General features: G+C 42.0%; 1 protein-coding gene across 2 annotated transcripts in view; it reads right to left on the bottom strand.

Moving 5' to 3' along the window:
* Positions 1 to 245: 245 nt before the first annotated feature.
* Positions 246 to 17131, bottom strand: part of CYBB (cytochrome b-245 beta chain) — a 31033-nt gene continuing 14147 nt past the window's right edge. For both annotated transcript variants that reach the window (XM_067545301.1, XM_067545302.1), the window contains 7 exons: positions 12437 to 12563; positions 9601 to 9693; positions 7721 to 7974; positions 6891 to 7053; positions 5841 to 5987; positions 3905 to 4029; positions 246 to 3101 (listed from right to left, as the gene is read on the bottom strand). In XM_067545301.1, the coding sequence (XP_067401402.1) occupies positions 2975 to 3101; positions 3905 to 4029; positions 5841 to 5987; positions 6891 to 7053; positions 7721 to 7974; positions 9601 to 9693; positions 12437 to 12563 (1036 nt within the window). In that variant the 3' untranslated portion in view covers positions 246 to 2974. The remainder of the gene's footprint in view (positions 3102 to 3904; positions 4030 to 5840; positions 5988 to 6890; positions 7054 to 7720; positions 7975 to 9600; positions 9694 to 12436; positions 12564 to 17131) is intronic.

The following is a 17131-nucleotide window of genomic DNA, read 5'->3' as shown; positions in this document are numbered from 1 at the left end:
TGGGTTTGTTTCTTCCGTCTGTGTCTTAAGGTTGCCCATTTAAGTATCCCACACATAAATCTTTATATTCAGACCATGATTGATAAATTATGTCTTGTTATTTTATCCGTGTTTGATGCATCAAACCTTTGAAAGAAAATGAAAGAGTCATATCATCATGTGGTCAACAAGCTCCCCTCCCCCATTTGGTTAAGATTTGCTAATTCTTCTCTATGATTTTGGAAAGAGAGGCTTAGGAAGCAGTTTGGGAGGTTTTATTCTGAATTAAAGATGACAAAGGCCTTCTCATGCTACAGAAATAAAACACAACAAGAGGAGACCTTACTAAAACATGAGGAAGCAGAAAAGATCATTGGAGTCTTGAGCAAGAACAAATATAATGGCAACCTCTAGAAAACTAACAGATGAAATCAAAACTACTGAATAAAAAAAAATCATGAAAAGGCAAGATTCTTAGAATACTAAAACAACTTGCATTCGTTAGATTGTCTGCACTTTCCTGTTGCTACTCTTCTCGCACACTTAAAGTCTGATCCTGCTCCCACTGAAATCAAAGGCAAAACTCCTGCTGACCTCAGTGGTGCAGGATCACACCCTTACTTTGTTTCAGTAACATATTTACATTCCATTAAAAGAAAACACTTCTTTATTCTAGCTAAAATATATTCTGACCTATCTATGAGCTCCAAGCAGAACTGTGCAGAGTTAAAAATTGTTGTTGTAGCTGTGTTGGTTTCAGGATATTAGAGAGACAGGGTGGCTGAGGTAATATCTTTTACTGTACCAAGTTCTGATGGTGAAAGAGACAAGCTTTCAAGCTATACAGAGACCTGAAGAAAAGTTCTGTGTCCTTAAAAATTCCTTGCAAAGGAGTTGGAAAATTTCCCACAAAAGCTGGGGTTTACAAGCTCCATACAAAATGGGATTTTTCTTTCCAAATGTTGATGTAATTGAAAATGACATTTAATGGCTCTGAGGAGCTGACATTAATAAATAAAAAATGGGAAGCTATGTTTCTGAAGTAATTAAATATAGGCTGCTTGCATAAAATAAAGATGAGCGATGGGGTGATGGATACCACCCTGCATCTGGCAAGCAAGAGTTTAAAAACACATTGTATACAATCACAGGCCTCTGCATACATGGCTGGTCTTGCAGGTGGAGGCAGTCACTTGATAATATGGCTATAAGATTCTGGCAGCAATGTCTAATTAGTGTGCAGGATTTCCAGGGGATTGCTTATGAGCTTAAAAGGCAGCAAGCAGGCAGTGCACTGGGGGAGTATAAACAAGAGCCAGGCAAGCACTCAGGAAATCGATAGCATATTACATTTGGCTGCTGGAAGCCTTTTTCCTTGTACGGTTGCTTAGTGAATGTGTGTGTCTCTCTATGGTGCCTGCACTGAAAATCCATTTGTGTAGGTTCCTTTTTCTTGTTTTTGCCTCCCCAGGTGGCCCATAAGAGATACTTGAAAGTACTGTACTATGTGTGGATGTATATACAGAACTTTATTCATACAAGTCACAAATACAGCCCACAGGAATTCCTCTTTCCAATACTTCGCTGCTGTCAAAGGGAAATAGCTCAGCAGCAGGATCAAAAGGCATGATAGGTATTTAAAAATTCCTGAGAACAGACCCATTTAATCATTCGCTGAGCACTTTCACCATTGCAGAGCTATCCTTGAAAGTGGAGCTGGAGGGGACTCTGTAACATGAACCCAGTTTCTGTTTCTATTTCCGAGCTATGAATATAAAAGCCCCAGCAGTCAAAGACCTGTGAGTTGGGGAGGAATGTTTTGTTTGAGCTTTGAAAGATATTAGCTTCAGGCAAATTGTGACTTGATCACAGTGACACAAGGTGAAATATACCAGAGAAACACCCAGAAAAATGTAGTTCTTTACCAAGGAATCACTTGGAACAAACTAGATATTAGCAAAGCTGAGGAAGGAAGGGAGCGGACTAAACCACCCAATGACTGCCCTGGGTGTGTTTTATTCCTACTTATTATTACTAATATTGAATAGCACTTATAGAACCCATTAAAAATAAGGATCCCATTATTCTGGGAGCTGTATAAACAAACAGTTAGACAAAAACTCTGCTTTAAAGAAATTACAATCTAATTCTGTGCCCTTACAACGTTAGAAATATGTAGCTACACCATAATCATCTGTACATTCCTTTTGCCCGCATGAACAACAGAAAGTTGTTTTTTCCAAGACTCTTTTGGGTAAGGCTATGTCTACACTACAGTGGTGCAGCTACACTGGTGCAACTGTAGCACTACTGGTGGAGATGCTCTTCTGCCAACAGAGCGTCGTCCACACTGGTGCTTAGGTCGGTAAAACTTATGTTGCTTAGGGTGTGGATTATTCACACTCCTGAGTGATTATGATGAAGTAATTTGTAGTGTAGACATAGCCTAAGAAATGTCAACTTGGATTAGATAGCTTGAAAATGCTGATGTGCAAAGCAGTTACTAACCTTGCTGTTGTAATGAACTGTCTGTCCATTCATCCTTCCCCAAATCCCTCTTTCTTCCAGACATTCCCTGCAGCCAAGATAAGCTGCATGTTAAGTAACAAGCATGATGCTAGAACACTTTTTTGTTCCATAGTATTAAGCTATTTTCAGTGTAAACTGGCTCCCAGGATGCAACCTCTATGGATACCCTGAGGAAGTCACTATGAAGGACAGGAAGCTAAAGATAGTTAATTGAAACAAATCCCACAAAGAACATATTTCTGCTAAATTGCTCGGAATGTGGAGGCCCATGCTAATAGACCCACGATCAGACTGGACTCTTAGTTACACCAGTGTAAATCCAGGGCAATTCCATTGACACAAAGGCTTTACATTAATGTAACTGAGATCAGAATCTGGCCCACAAACTTCAAATTCCAACAGAAAACAAAACAAGCTCTTTAGCTTTGGGATTTAGCTATTTCGGTGTCCTTTCGGGGCCAATGAGTTAAAAGTTTTCCTTGTTAAAAATGAAGTGTACTCCTCGGGGATCAGCAGCCGAGTTGTCGATACACTGCTTATTGAGTGTTTCAGCCAGGGCTTCGGGTCCACAGAGGAAAACGCCTACTCTGGAACTGTTAAGAAAGAAAATCACAGTGTGGTAGGTAACCAAGCAGGTATTGGATTCACAGCAACATGAGTAGGGTGAGTGAGCAAATGGATTAGTTGATCTGTCGCTGACAGCCATTAAAGGCACTAAAGTAGAATCTTGTATTACAGTATCAGCTACTTAACATTAATACATTTCATATCTTTTTAAATCTTCACAGAGGAAGATTCAAACAGGAACTAATTTATCCTCCTAAAACCTGTGAGGTAGATAGGTAAGAATTATTACTGCTTTTAAAACAGATGATGGGCTAAATTCTGGTCCTGCAGAAGTTAATGGCAAAATTTCCATTGATTTAAATGGAGTCAGAATTTGGTCCACTGAAATTGAGACAGAGAGGTTAAAGCCCAGATTCTTAAAAGCAGCCTCTAATTTTGTTGCTTCAAATTTTGGGTTTCCAGATATAACCCGTCCATTTTAAGGCCTGATTTTCATCAGTGTTAGTCACCTCTAGCTCCCATTGACTTCAGCTGGAATTACAGGTGTTCAGTACTTCTAAAACCAGGCCCTCTGTGCATGAAGTTTAGCACACAAAATTAGTGGACATTTTTGAAAATGTAGGTCTAAAATGATTTGGCCAAGGCCACCCGACATTTCAGTGGTAGAGCTGGGATTAGACTTTGGGAGTTCCTGGCTCTGAAGTCCACATTCAATCTATTGGATCACTCTGCCTCTCAAACATTACCAATATAAGGAGTAAGAAAGGTTTTTTTATAGCATCTAGTTTGAGGGAGTCCACAGACACTATAGATTTGAACACTGGCTTACCTTGGGTACTGACTTGCAATGGTTTTGAACTCATTGTCCCAGTTGGGTCTGCCATATAAAGTTTTCTGTTTCAGACCTGTAATCACATCTTTCTCTTCATCGTGGTGTACTGTAAAATGAGTGGCCTGTGGGAAACGAGACAAAAATTTTAGGAACAGTGTAAGGAGAAATTTAGAAATGGCTGCTTTAGCACTAGTTTTAAAAGTTAACCCTATTAATATGCAGTTGAATTATCTGCAGGCCAGAAGAGTTTCTTTGGGATGTGGAATTAATGTCTGATTTTAGGGGTTGAAAATACTACTCTTTAAAGCTAGTAATTAGCTTTCTGTTGTAATGAACTGCCTGATTCATGGTTCTCTGATGCTACAGTGAGGACAAAATTCTCCCCTGAGTTACACTGGTGTGGACCCAAAGAGGTTTCACTAGCATGCCTGAATGGAGGATTTGTCCCTGTGAGGTCTTTTCTCTTCTTCCTATCTGCATAACTTCCATCTACATCAACAGGAGTTAAGTGAATGATTCAAAGTTCACAGAGGTCAATGGAAAGACTCATGTTTACTGCAAAGTTTCGAAAAACTTCAAAAACAGACTTCAGTGAGAAACTGCAGAGCTGGAACTCATCTGCAAATTTGACACAATCAAACTGGGTCTGAATAGGGACTTGGAATGGTTATCTCATTACAAGAAGTAATTGTCACTGTTCATACATTCTCACCTTCTGATCAATTCTGTGAATAGGCCTCATTTACTCTAACTGAACTGACTTTGTTAGCACTTGTCCTTCCCATTGCTGTTTCTTACCCTTAGATGTATATATATACCTCCTATCTGTGATTTCCACTTCATGCATCTGACAAAGTGAGTTGCAGCCCACGAAAGCTTATGCCCGCAGAAATTTGTTGGTCTTTAAGGTGCTACAGGAGTCTCGTTGTTTTTGATGTTTACTGCAGTGAGAGTTGGATTAGGCCCTAACAGAGGTACTAGTTATATTTGGGGGAAGAATTAGAGAAGTGACTTATTCTGAACCAAGAGGTATACAACCTTTCTTCTTTTCTTCCCCATGTCTATAGGTGTGACAACTTCCCTCTCCCTCCGCTCACAGAGTTCTAGGTATATGGTGAATTTTGTGTGAGTGGAATGTAAGTAGAGTGAAATATAATCAAAAGATTTAAAATAAGCCTCTTTCCCAATTGAATCACACATTTCTCACATATGGAAGGTCTGGGTCCTTGGTCTCCCAAAAGTAGCTTATACTGTCCTATCCCACAGAATGGTGCAAAGGAGCCAGGAAATTCCTAAAGGAAATGTGCTGCCACTGACTGAGTCCTGTTGCTCTACATTAGCCACTGTAGTGAGGCCCAGCTGCAGATAATGCAGCTTTAAGGGCTCAGATGCAGAGAGAGCAGCTCTCTTAAGGGACACCGCAGGTCGCAAGGGGGAGGGCTAAGCAATCCCTGAGACCAAGGAGAGAGACTTTATTTCAAGTGTATTCGTATTTAATAAATTAGAACCTGAGGAGGGGAATTTTATCTCACACACTTTTAGAGTGGGTGGAGTTCTTAAGTGGCCCTGAGAGAAGGGAAACTGAGATAGGCAGTGCCTGCAACACCACACTAGGTCAAGAGGGGGTGCTATGAGGTAGGCAGGCTCTATGACAGGGGAATGTTGGGTTTTAAGAACTATTACCAATAGAAATTCTTTTTTTTTAGCACATGGAGACTACTCAGTTAGCCATAGGTTTGTGCAATTTGTTCTTTCTGACAATACCCTTCTAAAAATAAAATCCCTGATAGCCATACAAGGACTAGGACAATGGTACAGCTCCTTTTTTAATGTTTGTATCGTTACAAAAACAAACAAACACCCCAAACAATGTTAAAATAATAAATAAAATCCTTGAAACTTAAGAGACTGACGTTTTCCCCAGAGTGGTTACCTGAGATTCATCCCAGCCTGTAAGGTAGATATTGTAACTGAGAAACTCCGCATTATCCCTCTCCTGCATTTGAGTCTCCAGGGACTGCAAAAGGTCAGCAAACCATTCAAAGGCGTGAGTGTCTCTGCAGAGCCAGTAAAAATAGATCTGAAAGGGACAGGATTAAACTGTTAAGTTCTGTAAGCACTTATGCATTTCCATTTCCATCATATTTGCAGATCGAAATGCAGATTTTTAGAGGCACAGTTTACTGGTGCCTTAGAAATTCTCCTTGTTACCAGAGTTGATGGGAAGTTCATCTGACATTATAGCTGTTTAGAGGCTGGAAGAGCTGTGGGGCAGAGTTAATGATTATGAGACAAGGGAAACAGCTTCTCCTTTTCCCTCCAGCAGTGTCCTATTTACTGGATCATGCTGCGTCTCCATCCCTGCTCTCTCAGAGTAGCAATTTGTTAAACCATTCAAAAATGACTTGGAGGCAAATGTGCCTCCACCTCTTCAGCCAATGACGGCCCAGTAGGCAGCAGAACTGGTCCAGTTCCTCTAACCAGCGTGGGCAGGGGGGATGTGACCTTAGGTGCACAGAGGAACTGTGGGGACTCCCTCTGTCCCAATACACAGGGAGAGTTCGAGAGTGAGGGCATGGCTGTTAGACCAGTGACTACTTAGTTTCATTGGCCTAAAATCCCACCCTGCACTGGGGGAGGAGTGCAGAAGATGCCAAGACTATTGCAACCCAAGGCTGGCAACAGTGTAATAGAGGCTGTGAAGTAGTTGTATTGCTGCCCTCCTCAATTCAATGGAAATCTACTGGGTGTAGCCCATGTTCCCTGTGCTGTGCAGAGTCCAGGATTTGGCCCATAGGCTTGTGGCTGCTTCTTCTGTCATTATCTTTTCCTTTTCCTGTTTATAGTTGTCTTGTTAAATCTTGGGACTCTTTTCCCAGCAGGCAAGCACACCTGTGGGGCAAGGCAGTCTGTTCATATGCTTTGTTGGGTCTCCCCCCTGCTCCCATTCATTGGGAAGGTTTTGTACACTCAGGGGACATACCTTTTTGAGTCTGAGGTTTGTTGCGTCATTGCAATATTTGTACCAGACAGACTTGAGTACAGATGCAAATGGGGTGACCCCTATTCCAGCTCCAACTAGCATTACAGTTTCATAACTGAACACATCTTCACTAGCTGTGCCAAAGGGGCCATCCACAGCTATCCTAAAAGAAAAAGTACCGTTAATAATACCAAAAAAATCATCTATATAGCTATCACCACACACAAAGAGTGCGGGCTCAAATCCTCCCTATGTCCAAGCACCACTTGGTAAAGGGTGGAATGGGGGGCACTGTAAAACTAGTTACAGTTCCCTGATTCTGTAATACCCATCCCCAACATGATATAGAGCAGTCTAGGGGCTGCTCTGATTTACACCAGTGAAGGATGGGTATAGTGGCGCTCTCCCCAGTTAAACCCCCTTGCGTGTGGTCAGAAAGGTCAGAGGCAACGAAGTTGGTTCCACTGGTTTTATGTCAGTGGTGAGTTCTCCTTCACTAGTGGAATTCTCCACTGGTCACTTACTGCCAGAACCGGAACCTGAGTGTCTGGCCCATAAACTTAAATTTAAGGTTGCTCAAGTGCATTTTCCATTGACAAAATCACTCAGAAATCCAGGCAATCACCAGATTCACCTGCTCAAAAGCACTTGTCCCAGTTCAACAAAATGTGCATTTTTAAAAAACTGCATTTTTGTGAGCAGATTTGGAATGAAAATGTAGAGGGTAGCCATTAGCCAGGATGAAGGGAGTCAAGGCATATGTAATGCATGCCTCGCAGACTTGATACAACATTGTCCCTTTCAGAGATTATCATGGAGATTGTACATACTTTGGCAATTTCCATGCTTCCTGGAATTCTTGTTTATCACATCCACAGGCACTGAACAAGCCCTCTGTCCAGTCACCTACAATACGGATGTGAATGCTGAAGTAATCCTCTTCAGGGGCAGAAGTCAGTGTGAAAGGGTGCCACTCCAGATGAGACACTGTGGGACATTTGACAAAAATGTACTGCCCGACTTCCATCTTGAAGCCCTTTTTCATCATCTGGAGCTCAATCGTTTTGAAGGGGTGAATGACCACCTAAAGGCACAAGATACAAAAGGCTGTCAACAGCTGCACTGTCATCCCCATCCTCTCTCATCATATCCATCAACACCTGTCATATTTCACTGTGGGAACAAATAAAACGGGTCAAACTGTGTTTCAAAAAGTACAGGGCAGTCTGAGGAATAGCATCTGACAGCCAGATGGGAGAGTGTAGAGCTGTCTAAATTGTTGGTAGAAACATTTTCATACTATTCTTGTGGCTATTATTAATTATTTATCATTTTAATACAAACTGTTATAAGGCAGGCAGATACATCTAGTATATTGCCAGTGTTGTGTGTGATTAATTCCAGGTGCAGTATGGCAGTGCCACAGAATGGATCACATATTTGTGAAGTTCAGGGATGGAGCATTGGATTGACCTCACTGCAAACTGAAGCCTTCTGCTTATATCCACATGGGAGCTGTGGCCTGGGCATTTGCCTTGCCGCTGTAGTTTTTTAAATGTATCTGGCAGTGACCATCTCTAGGGGCAGGACAGTTATTCAGTCTCTATGACTATTAAAACATTGACCTCTCTGCTAGGGTTGCCAAGAATTTTCAGAAAAGGTTTGGAGAAGGCGATCTATTGGCTAACTTCAGAACTGACTAGCTTTGTGACTATTTGTATGACAGTAACTCTAGAGGCCCAGCTGAGAGAGGGCCCCATTGTTCTTGGCATGGTATGTACATATAGGCCTGGTTTACACTTACCGGCAAATTCAGCGGCAGTTGACAGGAGATACGCAAGCTATGTAGAGTAGCTCGTGTATCTTCCGTTGACTTCCTAAAGTCTGTTCTGCATGCCGTCTCCACTACACTGTGCCGATGGGAAATTCATTCCCATTGACGCAGCGTGACTCTTTTTCTGGGGGTGAATTTATTAAGTCGATTTCCGGATCGATTGAGCTGGTCTTCACTTTCGTTCAGTCGATCCCGAGAAATCGATCTGACGGCAGCAAATTTGCTGCCATCAGTGAAGATGTACCCATAGTGAAAGACATTTCTTGCTCAGGAGAGCCCACAGTCTAAACAGACAAGGCAGATAAAGGCTTGTTGAAAGGAAATAGCATTATTCCCATTTGCAGGTGGGCAGCTGAGGCACACAGAGGTTCAGGGTAAAATTTCCAAAAGCGCTTAAGTAACTTAGGAGCCTAAGTCCAATTGAAAAATCAGACTCCTAAATACTTAAATGACTTCTGAAAATGGGGACTTAGGTTCCTAAGTCACTTATGTGCTTTTGGAAATTTTAGCCCATGGGGGACTTGCCCAAGGTGACACAGGAAGTTTCTGGCAGAGGCAGGAATTAATTCCACATCTCCCAAGTCCAGTGTTTTAATCATCTTCCTCTTGCCTAAGTATTTTAGTCTGGGAGCTATATGGAGTCTGAAATTTAGGGACTTAAATAAAGTGCATCTGTACTGCTGAAGGGATTCCTTTTGGTTAACAGCATGCAGAGCACTTCCCAAAAGTACGTCTCTACTAACGCACCCTGGCTTCTGGAAGTCCCTGCTTTTTCCTGCAGACACTCCCCATACTGTATTCTTGACTACTCACAACAAATAATGGGTAGACTGAGGAACATTTTGCCCAAGGTAAACACGTAACATTGATACATACCTTTGTGATAACAACCTTCTGCTGTGATCGCCAAAATCGCACCAACCTCTCAAATAAGTACAAAATCATAGGAACCACTACCCATTTCCACGTCTGTTAGCAGAACAAAGGTAAGAAGAAAGTGAGAAGGGGAAGCAAGATGTTGTTGATAGGTTACTTTACGTAAAACACTGGAGACTTTATACACACATAAATTCATTTCAGTCTTCATCAGTCTATTTGGGAAACTTGATTATGACATCAAACTTTCAAAACAACTTCCTCTTTTGAGTGTGGATTTTCCCTCTAGCAGGTGTTGCATATGGATCTACAATCACTACAGTACAGCTGGCTAGTTATACAACATTGTTCCTTCCCCTTTGGCTGAAGTTTGGAGTGAGTTTGAGCACAGTATGGGGTAATATGTATATATATTTTTTCACAGTAGAGTCGTGATGAAGGTGGAGATTCTCATATCCCAGTGTCAGGATCAGAAGTCTGGGTGAACAAGAGGCACACATTTGGTGGATAGGATTTTCTGAAGCAAATAATTTAGAGTAATCAATTTTACACTCTCTTGAAACTTCTGAGGTTAGTTTGAATTGGTCAATTTTAGTTTCAAAGCAAAGGGCTTGAAGTTTTCAGGCCTTACGTGAAGGAATAAGTATAAATCTGCATCAGGAGTCAATCACTTACTTAATTCAGCATTTATTTTCTCTTGTCTTTGACTCTTCATGTATATACAGTACGTAAGACTAAAAGTACATTATACATTAAAAACCCTGACTGTTAATAAAAAAATCATAAAAATAAATTAATCCCTAGTGTAACCACACTGATTGAAATGGAGGTAAGCCATCAATATGTGTGGCACAACATTCATTTTTATGTGGGTTTGTAAACTGGTGGTTATGTGACCTCTGATGGGATCTAGGTGATGAATTCATTTAAAAAATATTTTCAAAGAAATGGGACTTACAGGTCCAGTAGCAAGCCCTGGAATATTATGAAATTTTCTAAAAATCCATTATCATTTAACAAGTTTGAAAAGCAGCCATGAACCAGTTGAGAATAAACTTGCGTGTATCCTTCACGAATATAATGGAGCAAATTCTGCTCTTGTTTACACATATGCAACTCCATAGCCTTTACTCTGAAAATGACTCTTTTGTCAGAAAAATTCTTTTAATAATGACACAAAACACTGGGAAATAAGAGTCACTCAGCATGTCAGAATTATAATGCTCACCCTCTTCTGTACTTCTCCAAAAAAACTCCAAAAACAGACTTCAAAGAGAAACTGCTAGTTAGAAATGATCTGCAAACTTGACACATTCAAACTGGGTTTAAACAGAGACTTGGAGTGGCTGTCTCACTACCGAAGGTAAATTACTTTGCTCACCCATTCTCACGTCCTACTCAATGGTCGTCATTAGGTCTTAAGTACCGGACTCCACCTCCCCCATTGTTCTCAATGCACCTGGATATCTATAAGATGCCTCTGTGTTACCTATTTTCTGTATTACTGCATCAGAAGAAGAGAACTGCAGTCTCTCAAAAGCTTATGCCTGCAAATATTAAATTTGTTAGTCTTTAAAGTGCCACAGAACTCTCGTTTTCACCCTCTTCTGGTGATTATACTCTCAGTTGATTATGCTGAGCAGTGCCTGGCAATTCTCTTCACATCTGTGCTGTTCTCCCCTCACCTTCATAAGACTGTGGTTCCTACTGATAGATTTGGAGGGAACCTGAGGTGTAGTCAAGGAATGCCACTGCACAGCTGGTGATCATGTGGGCACCAAAAGCTTTGGTAGCACAATAAGATCACCAGTGATGGACATGAGTTGAATATCCAGTCAGACTACCTTAATGACCTAGCTAGTGACTGATCCAGATGGTGCTCGGTCTGCAAGAAGGCTACATCTCTTTGGGGTTTGCCATCAAGATGAGATCTAAACCAAAAAAGCCCTTAAAATGAACATATTACCATCCATGTTCCTTAAGCCATTGTTTTAAATTAATGCACGGTACCTATCTTAATAATACAAAATTTTCCCTCTCAATATTATTTATTATTTATATTACCATAGTACCTAGAGATGCCAATCATAGGCCAAGAACCCCATTGTGCTTCACATTGTACAAACCCATAACAAAAAGACTAAGGAGCCCTGAGGAGCTTACAATTTTCCCTTTCCTTAGCATGCTAACATATAATTTGGAATAAACTCTGCAAGTGCATGACTATGTTCTAGTGAATGGCTCTCATAACTTTTTGGTATGTCAATCTTGTTCAATATTTTCCAATTCCTTTTGCCCATCCTGTTAAATATGAATATTTTATTTTAGAGATGGTCAGGACCATTTCAGGAAACTTCAGTTGTCTCTGAAGAAGAGGTATTTGGAGATCCACAGATGGGACCAATAGCTGAACTACTCCAGCTGGTAGTTCAACCAGCTTGGAAGAGGTTGGGTTGGTACTATCATCTTGGATGTGGTCAGTTAGTGCTGACTGACCAGTGTTCTTATGTCAGATGTTTTCCAATAAGTTCTTCTTTCCATGGCTAGCCCATCCAGCAATGATACACAACTTGGTGGTCTCGAGTACCAGGGCCTCCAAGCATCAGCTCAGAAGCAAGACATTTAGGGGATGGTGGAGGTGGGGAGTCCTTTTTTAGTCTCCCGGCTATTTCAAAATGTTAAAAACGAGTGAATTTCCATTGAAGTGCGTGGTTTTACTGCATATTTAGATTCAGAAGAATCTTTCTGCAGTATCTAAACATGTGGTTTAACACAAAAAATTAAAGATTTTAAAGACTTCTGTTATCGCATTTATACTTAAGACAATAGAACATACCATAGGAGGATTTCCAGCAAACTGGGGGATAGGACATTTCTTATTTCCCCACTGCTTGAAGTTCCTTGCACATTCTTCTGGATTATGCTCTTTCAAGCTCTCAGCAGTCTGTCCACGTACAATACGGCTTGAAGATAAAACAAAATGTTACTGGAAGTGAAATGATATCTAGTTATTAAATTGAACAATTTTTTTCGGCACTGTTAGTGTCCTTTTTTTCTGGTAAGGTTCTACAACACAGCTCAACCTGCAGTTTTGCTACTAAGATAAAGCGAAAAGGGAAACCTCCTCACATAAAACATCAAGTAAAGAACTGAGAAATACTACAGTTACAATATGTAATAATGTGGTCACAAAAGGAATATCTTATTTGTTTAAAAGAAAGCCTGATTTTTCCTCCTATCTGTTCTTTTTCTGTCCCTTTGAAAGAAAAAAAGTGGAAAGATCAGGATCCTCAATTTATTAGTGACCATTATTAGAATTACTACAAACAAACTTCAACTGTCCAAGCCACCTTTGGCATCTCCTATCTCTTGGAAGCTGTGGGCTAGATCTTCAGCTGGTCTAAATGAATGTAGCTTTATACAAATCAAAGGAGCTATGCCAACTTATGCCAGTTGAAGAACTTGTCCTCTGTCTCCTGGCTTGCTTCTTTTCACAGAAGCCTTTCTGCCCGATTCTTCTCTCACACTAGTGGATATAGGGGGGACCTCCACTGAAGAAGAGGAAAGAAAATTTCAGATTTCAGGAGAAGGATAGAAATTTAGGCCCTGATCTTGTAAGCTTTTCTACACAGGTGGGCCCCTTCATCTGGCTGGAGTCCTATTGTCTTCATCAGGGGGTCCTGACAGATGCAAAGGTCAGGCTATGTGGAATAGCATGCAGTAGAGTAATTCAAGTTAAGTGATACTGACTTTGCCTTGAAACACAAGGCCTGATTCTGATTAGGGATGTAAAATATCATTTAACAAAACAACTGTTTAAACTATTAAAATGTATATCATTTAAACGGTTAACCAATATGATATTTTACATCCTTAGGAGGGTCATGGGGGTGCCCGGGAGCTGGATGGGGGCAGCCCTGGCCCCTCTGATTGCCCCTGGAGTGGGCTTTCCAGAGCAGGGGTGCTGCTGCCCCGAGAGCCTGCCACCACCCAGCCCGCAGGAGAGGGCAATAAGGCACCTCTGCGTCCTGCCCACCCCCGAGCCCAGAGCCCCCCACTGCCACCCCCAGAGGCCACCAATCGCCCCAGAGCGGGCCCTCTTGAGCCGGGGTGCCACCACCTCTGGAGCTCACCACTCTCCAGCCCACAGGATGGGGCAATAAGGCACCTCTGCACTCTGTCAACTTCTGAGCCCATCCGCCCCACATGACGCAAGTCCAGGTCCTCCATTGTCCCTCCTTGCAACACCACATCCCCACTCACCCCCCCAAGTGCACAGCTGCTCTCCCCCCATGCAGCAAACGGTTAAATGGTTAATGCAATTTGTAAAAGGTAAGACTAATACTTACTGGTTAACCATTTGATATTTTACATCCCTAATTCTGATCTGTTTTATAAGAATGGCCATGCTGGGTCAGGCCAAGAGTCCATCTAGCCCAATATCCTGTCTCCGACAGTGGCTGACGCCAGGCCAATGGCCTTCTCCCGCCTCTCTGACCACTGTTACACGTGCAAACTCCTTGAGTACTCCCAATCTAGCTTTCATCCACGACACATTTTAAAGAGACATGTTATCTGGATCATTAGACACACACCTCTAGCTTCCAGCTGAAAATATTTCAGGGGTGTCATGAGGATATGTTAGTTAATTTTTGTATAAATTCTTGAAAATTATAAAGGACGACATCAGGGCTAAATTTTATTAATGGTGTTACTATTATTATCGACATCCTTTTCTTCCTTCAGTGCTGGATTGACACCTGCAATCCAGCCGAAGTAAAGGGCAGTGCGCATTGACACTGCCCCCCAGAACAAGACAAGGACTGAATTGTGACTCTTTGCTCCTTCCAGGAAGTAAACTGGGCCTGTCCTTTACCAGATGCAGCTTACTTCCCCCTGTGCGGAGGCTCAGCTGCCTTTGATGGTGAGTTGGGAGGGCCAGATCCATGGTTCTGCCTACTCTCCACCATTCTTGCCCATCTTTCTGAGAAGGGAGTAGCAGCCTGAAGGCTTCTGCTCTGCCTTTATCCCCTTGCAGGGTCTGGTGATGCGGGACAGTCTGTGCAGGAGAGTCAAGAGGATTCCTTATACTCTCTTACTGCTCTGTGTAGATGCTCAGCCAGGGTCATATGTGAGCCCTCAGTGTCTCATCTTCCTAACAGCTTCTCTCCCATTTCTGGTGAAAGCTTTATTTTTAACCTCTCACATCCTGCAACACACAGGGTATCTTAAGGCTCTGTCCTTCTTCCTATCTCCATACACTGTAACATCACTGTGACGGAAACTCTGGACCTCTGTCCATAATTCATAGCTTGTGCAAAAAAGTCAATGGCACTATGACAACTGATGCCAGTTGAGGGTCTCCCCATCACTTCTAGCTCACAACTCCTTATATACAATCAGTTGTATATTTTCCATCAGTCAAACTATACTGAGTCTGTCAGCTCCTGGTTACTCTGTGACATCCACCCTTCACATATCAAAGACTAAGTCTTCCTTCTGTGTGAAAAGACTTCTGTCCAACATTTCTGATTACCTTATCATTCTCCTTATACCCAAACTTCAACTTTGCTCCTAAGGCCAAATACACTGGAATGATTTTAGTCCCAAGCTGATCTTTTCTTCTAACTTCTCCCGTCTCTGTACCTACTACTGTTTACTACCTTGAGCTCATAGCTAGAACTCATCCTTTCCTCTATAGAAATCTTACTCCTGCCTTCATCTCCTCCCATTTAGATTACTACAGTTCTCTCTTGGCAATTTTTCTAATCCTTGCTCTCTAAACTTCAAGGTTCTCAGTGTTGCAAGTTTAAACTACCCAGGCTGTAAGTAAAAAGAAAACTTGTACTAATAGTTATTGTTCACTTACCTCCTATCGTAAATAGAGCCAAACTGTATTTCAGATACCATGTGTTATAACTACTGCCAAGGGTTGACTTTTTAATTACAAACATTACTTTTGCTCCAGGAAATATGAACCATTCTTATCCTCTCTCACTTCATTAGCTTTCTATTCATCCCAGATAATAAAAAAAAAAAAAAATGTCCATCCTGGTTTTCAAAACACTTCATGGACTTACATGATTCTAACGTGTTCACTTCATTGTCACCTTCTCACCTGTCTGCTATTTCTGCTCCTCCATTCGTAATCTTTGTGACGGGGTTTATCAACCCCACACTGGGCAAGTGGGGGTTAACCAGTCACTTTGGGCCCAAGAGGCCATGCCCCTTCACCTCTGCTGCACATGCTTCAGATGGAGGGAGTAGATAAAAGGAAGCTGGCCATCTCAGTCTGGGCTGTCTGAAGGGGAGGAGGGATATGTGCTGCTGGTTCCTGCTGAAGAACAGTCAGCCCTCCAAACTACTGAGAGGGGTATCCTGGAGTACACTGTGGAGAGCACACTAGCTTTGAAGACCAACAGGGAAACCAAACCGCAGCCTGTGGAAGACAGGCCCACAATGGGCTTAAGGGTAGGAAGTGACCCAAGGAATGTATTGGGAGCTGATATTTGAACCCTAAACAGGGAGGTTACCAGCTTCACAGGGCCCTGGTTCAGAACCCAGTGGAGTAGGGTGGGCCCAGATTCCCCTAACCTCCACCCCATGCTGGCAGGTGGGCATTATTGCAGGAGACCCGGTCATAGACTGTTTATTCTGCCCCACCCAGGGGGCCAAAGCCCTGTTTGTGATTGTTTGCCCCAGCCAGGAGGCCCAGGGACTATACACTGTTTATTTGTTCAGCTTCATCTAGGGGCCGAAACCTCTCTTTGTCATTCTCATTACTCTTTGTCTTTGTCATTACTCCAGCTAGGAGGCCAAAAAGCTACAGACTGTTCATTTGCTCTGCTCCACCCAGAGGGCCGGAGTCCCTGACTGTGTTTGTCTGGCCCAGCTGAGAGTTGTGACGACTGTGTGATGGGATGTATCAACCCTGCACTGGGCAAGTGGGGGGACCCCTCCCCCTGATGGATGCACAGCGTCCCTCTGACAATCTCATTTCTGACTTCTCCCTGGGACCATTCACAGTTGATGGTGGAAGTGATTTTGTATTGTCATCTTTACTGACCAGTTTTTAAGAACTCTTTCCCATTCTCTGGATTTCTCAATCTCTCTTTTAAAAGGTCACATTAAGAACTTCCTCTTAACTGTAGCTTATGATCATGAGCTAAGAAATCCTGCTTGTGACTAAATGCTACTTATCTTTCTGTCCTGCTTTATACATCTCTTCTGTAGTATTAAACAGTAACGGCAGTTCATTTTCCCTATCCTAAAGCTGCTTTGCTTTCTCTTCATAACTTTTTAAGCTATTTTAGAAGGGGGAAAAAAAAAAGGAATGAAATGAGTAATCCATGAGAAAAGAATGCACCTGTTTGGAATTTAGGAGCTGTCTCTAAGCCACAACAAATTATATTTGTCTATAAATAAACCAGCAACTACTGAAATCCAATTCTGAAACATTAATGAACAGCTAATATTAATGATGTTTGGAAAAATAATTCCTCATTGTTAGATTTAGCACTAAGGCAACAAA

The sequence above is a fragment of the Emydura macquarii genome, unplaced genomic scaffold (genome assembly GCF_026122565.2).
Source record: "Emydura macquarii macquarii isolate MOO-44397 ecotype Brisbane River unplaced genomic scaffold, CSIRO-AGI_Emac_v2 contig_1043, whole genome shotgun sequence".
Classification (NCBI taxonomy): Eukaryota; Metazoa; Chordata; order Testudines; family Chelidae; genus Emydura; species Emydura macquarii.
This window is presented reverse-complemented; position numbering and strand designations above follow the sequence as displayed.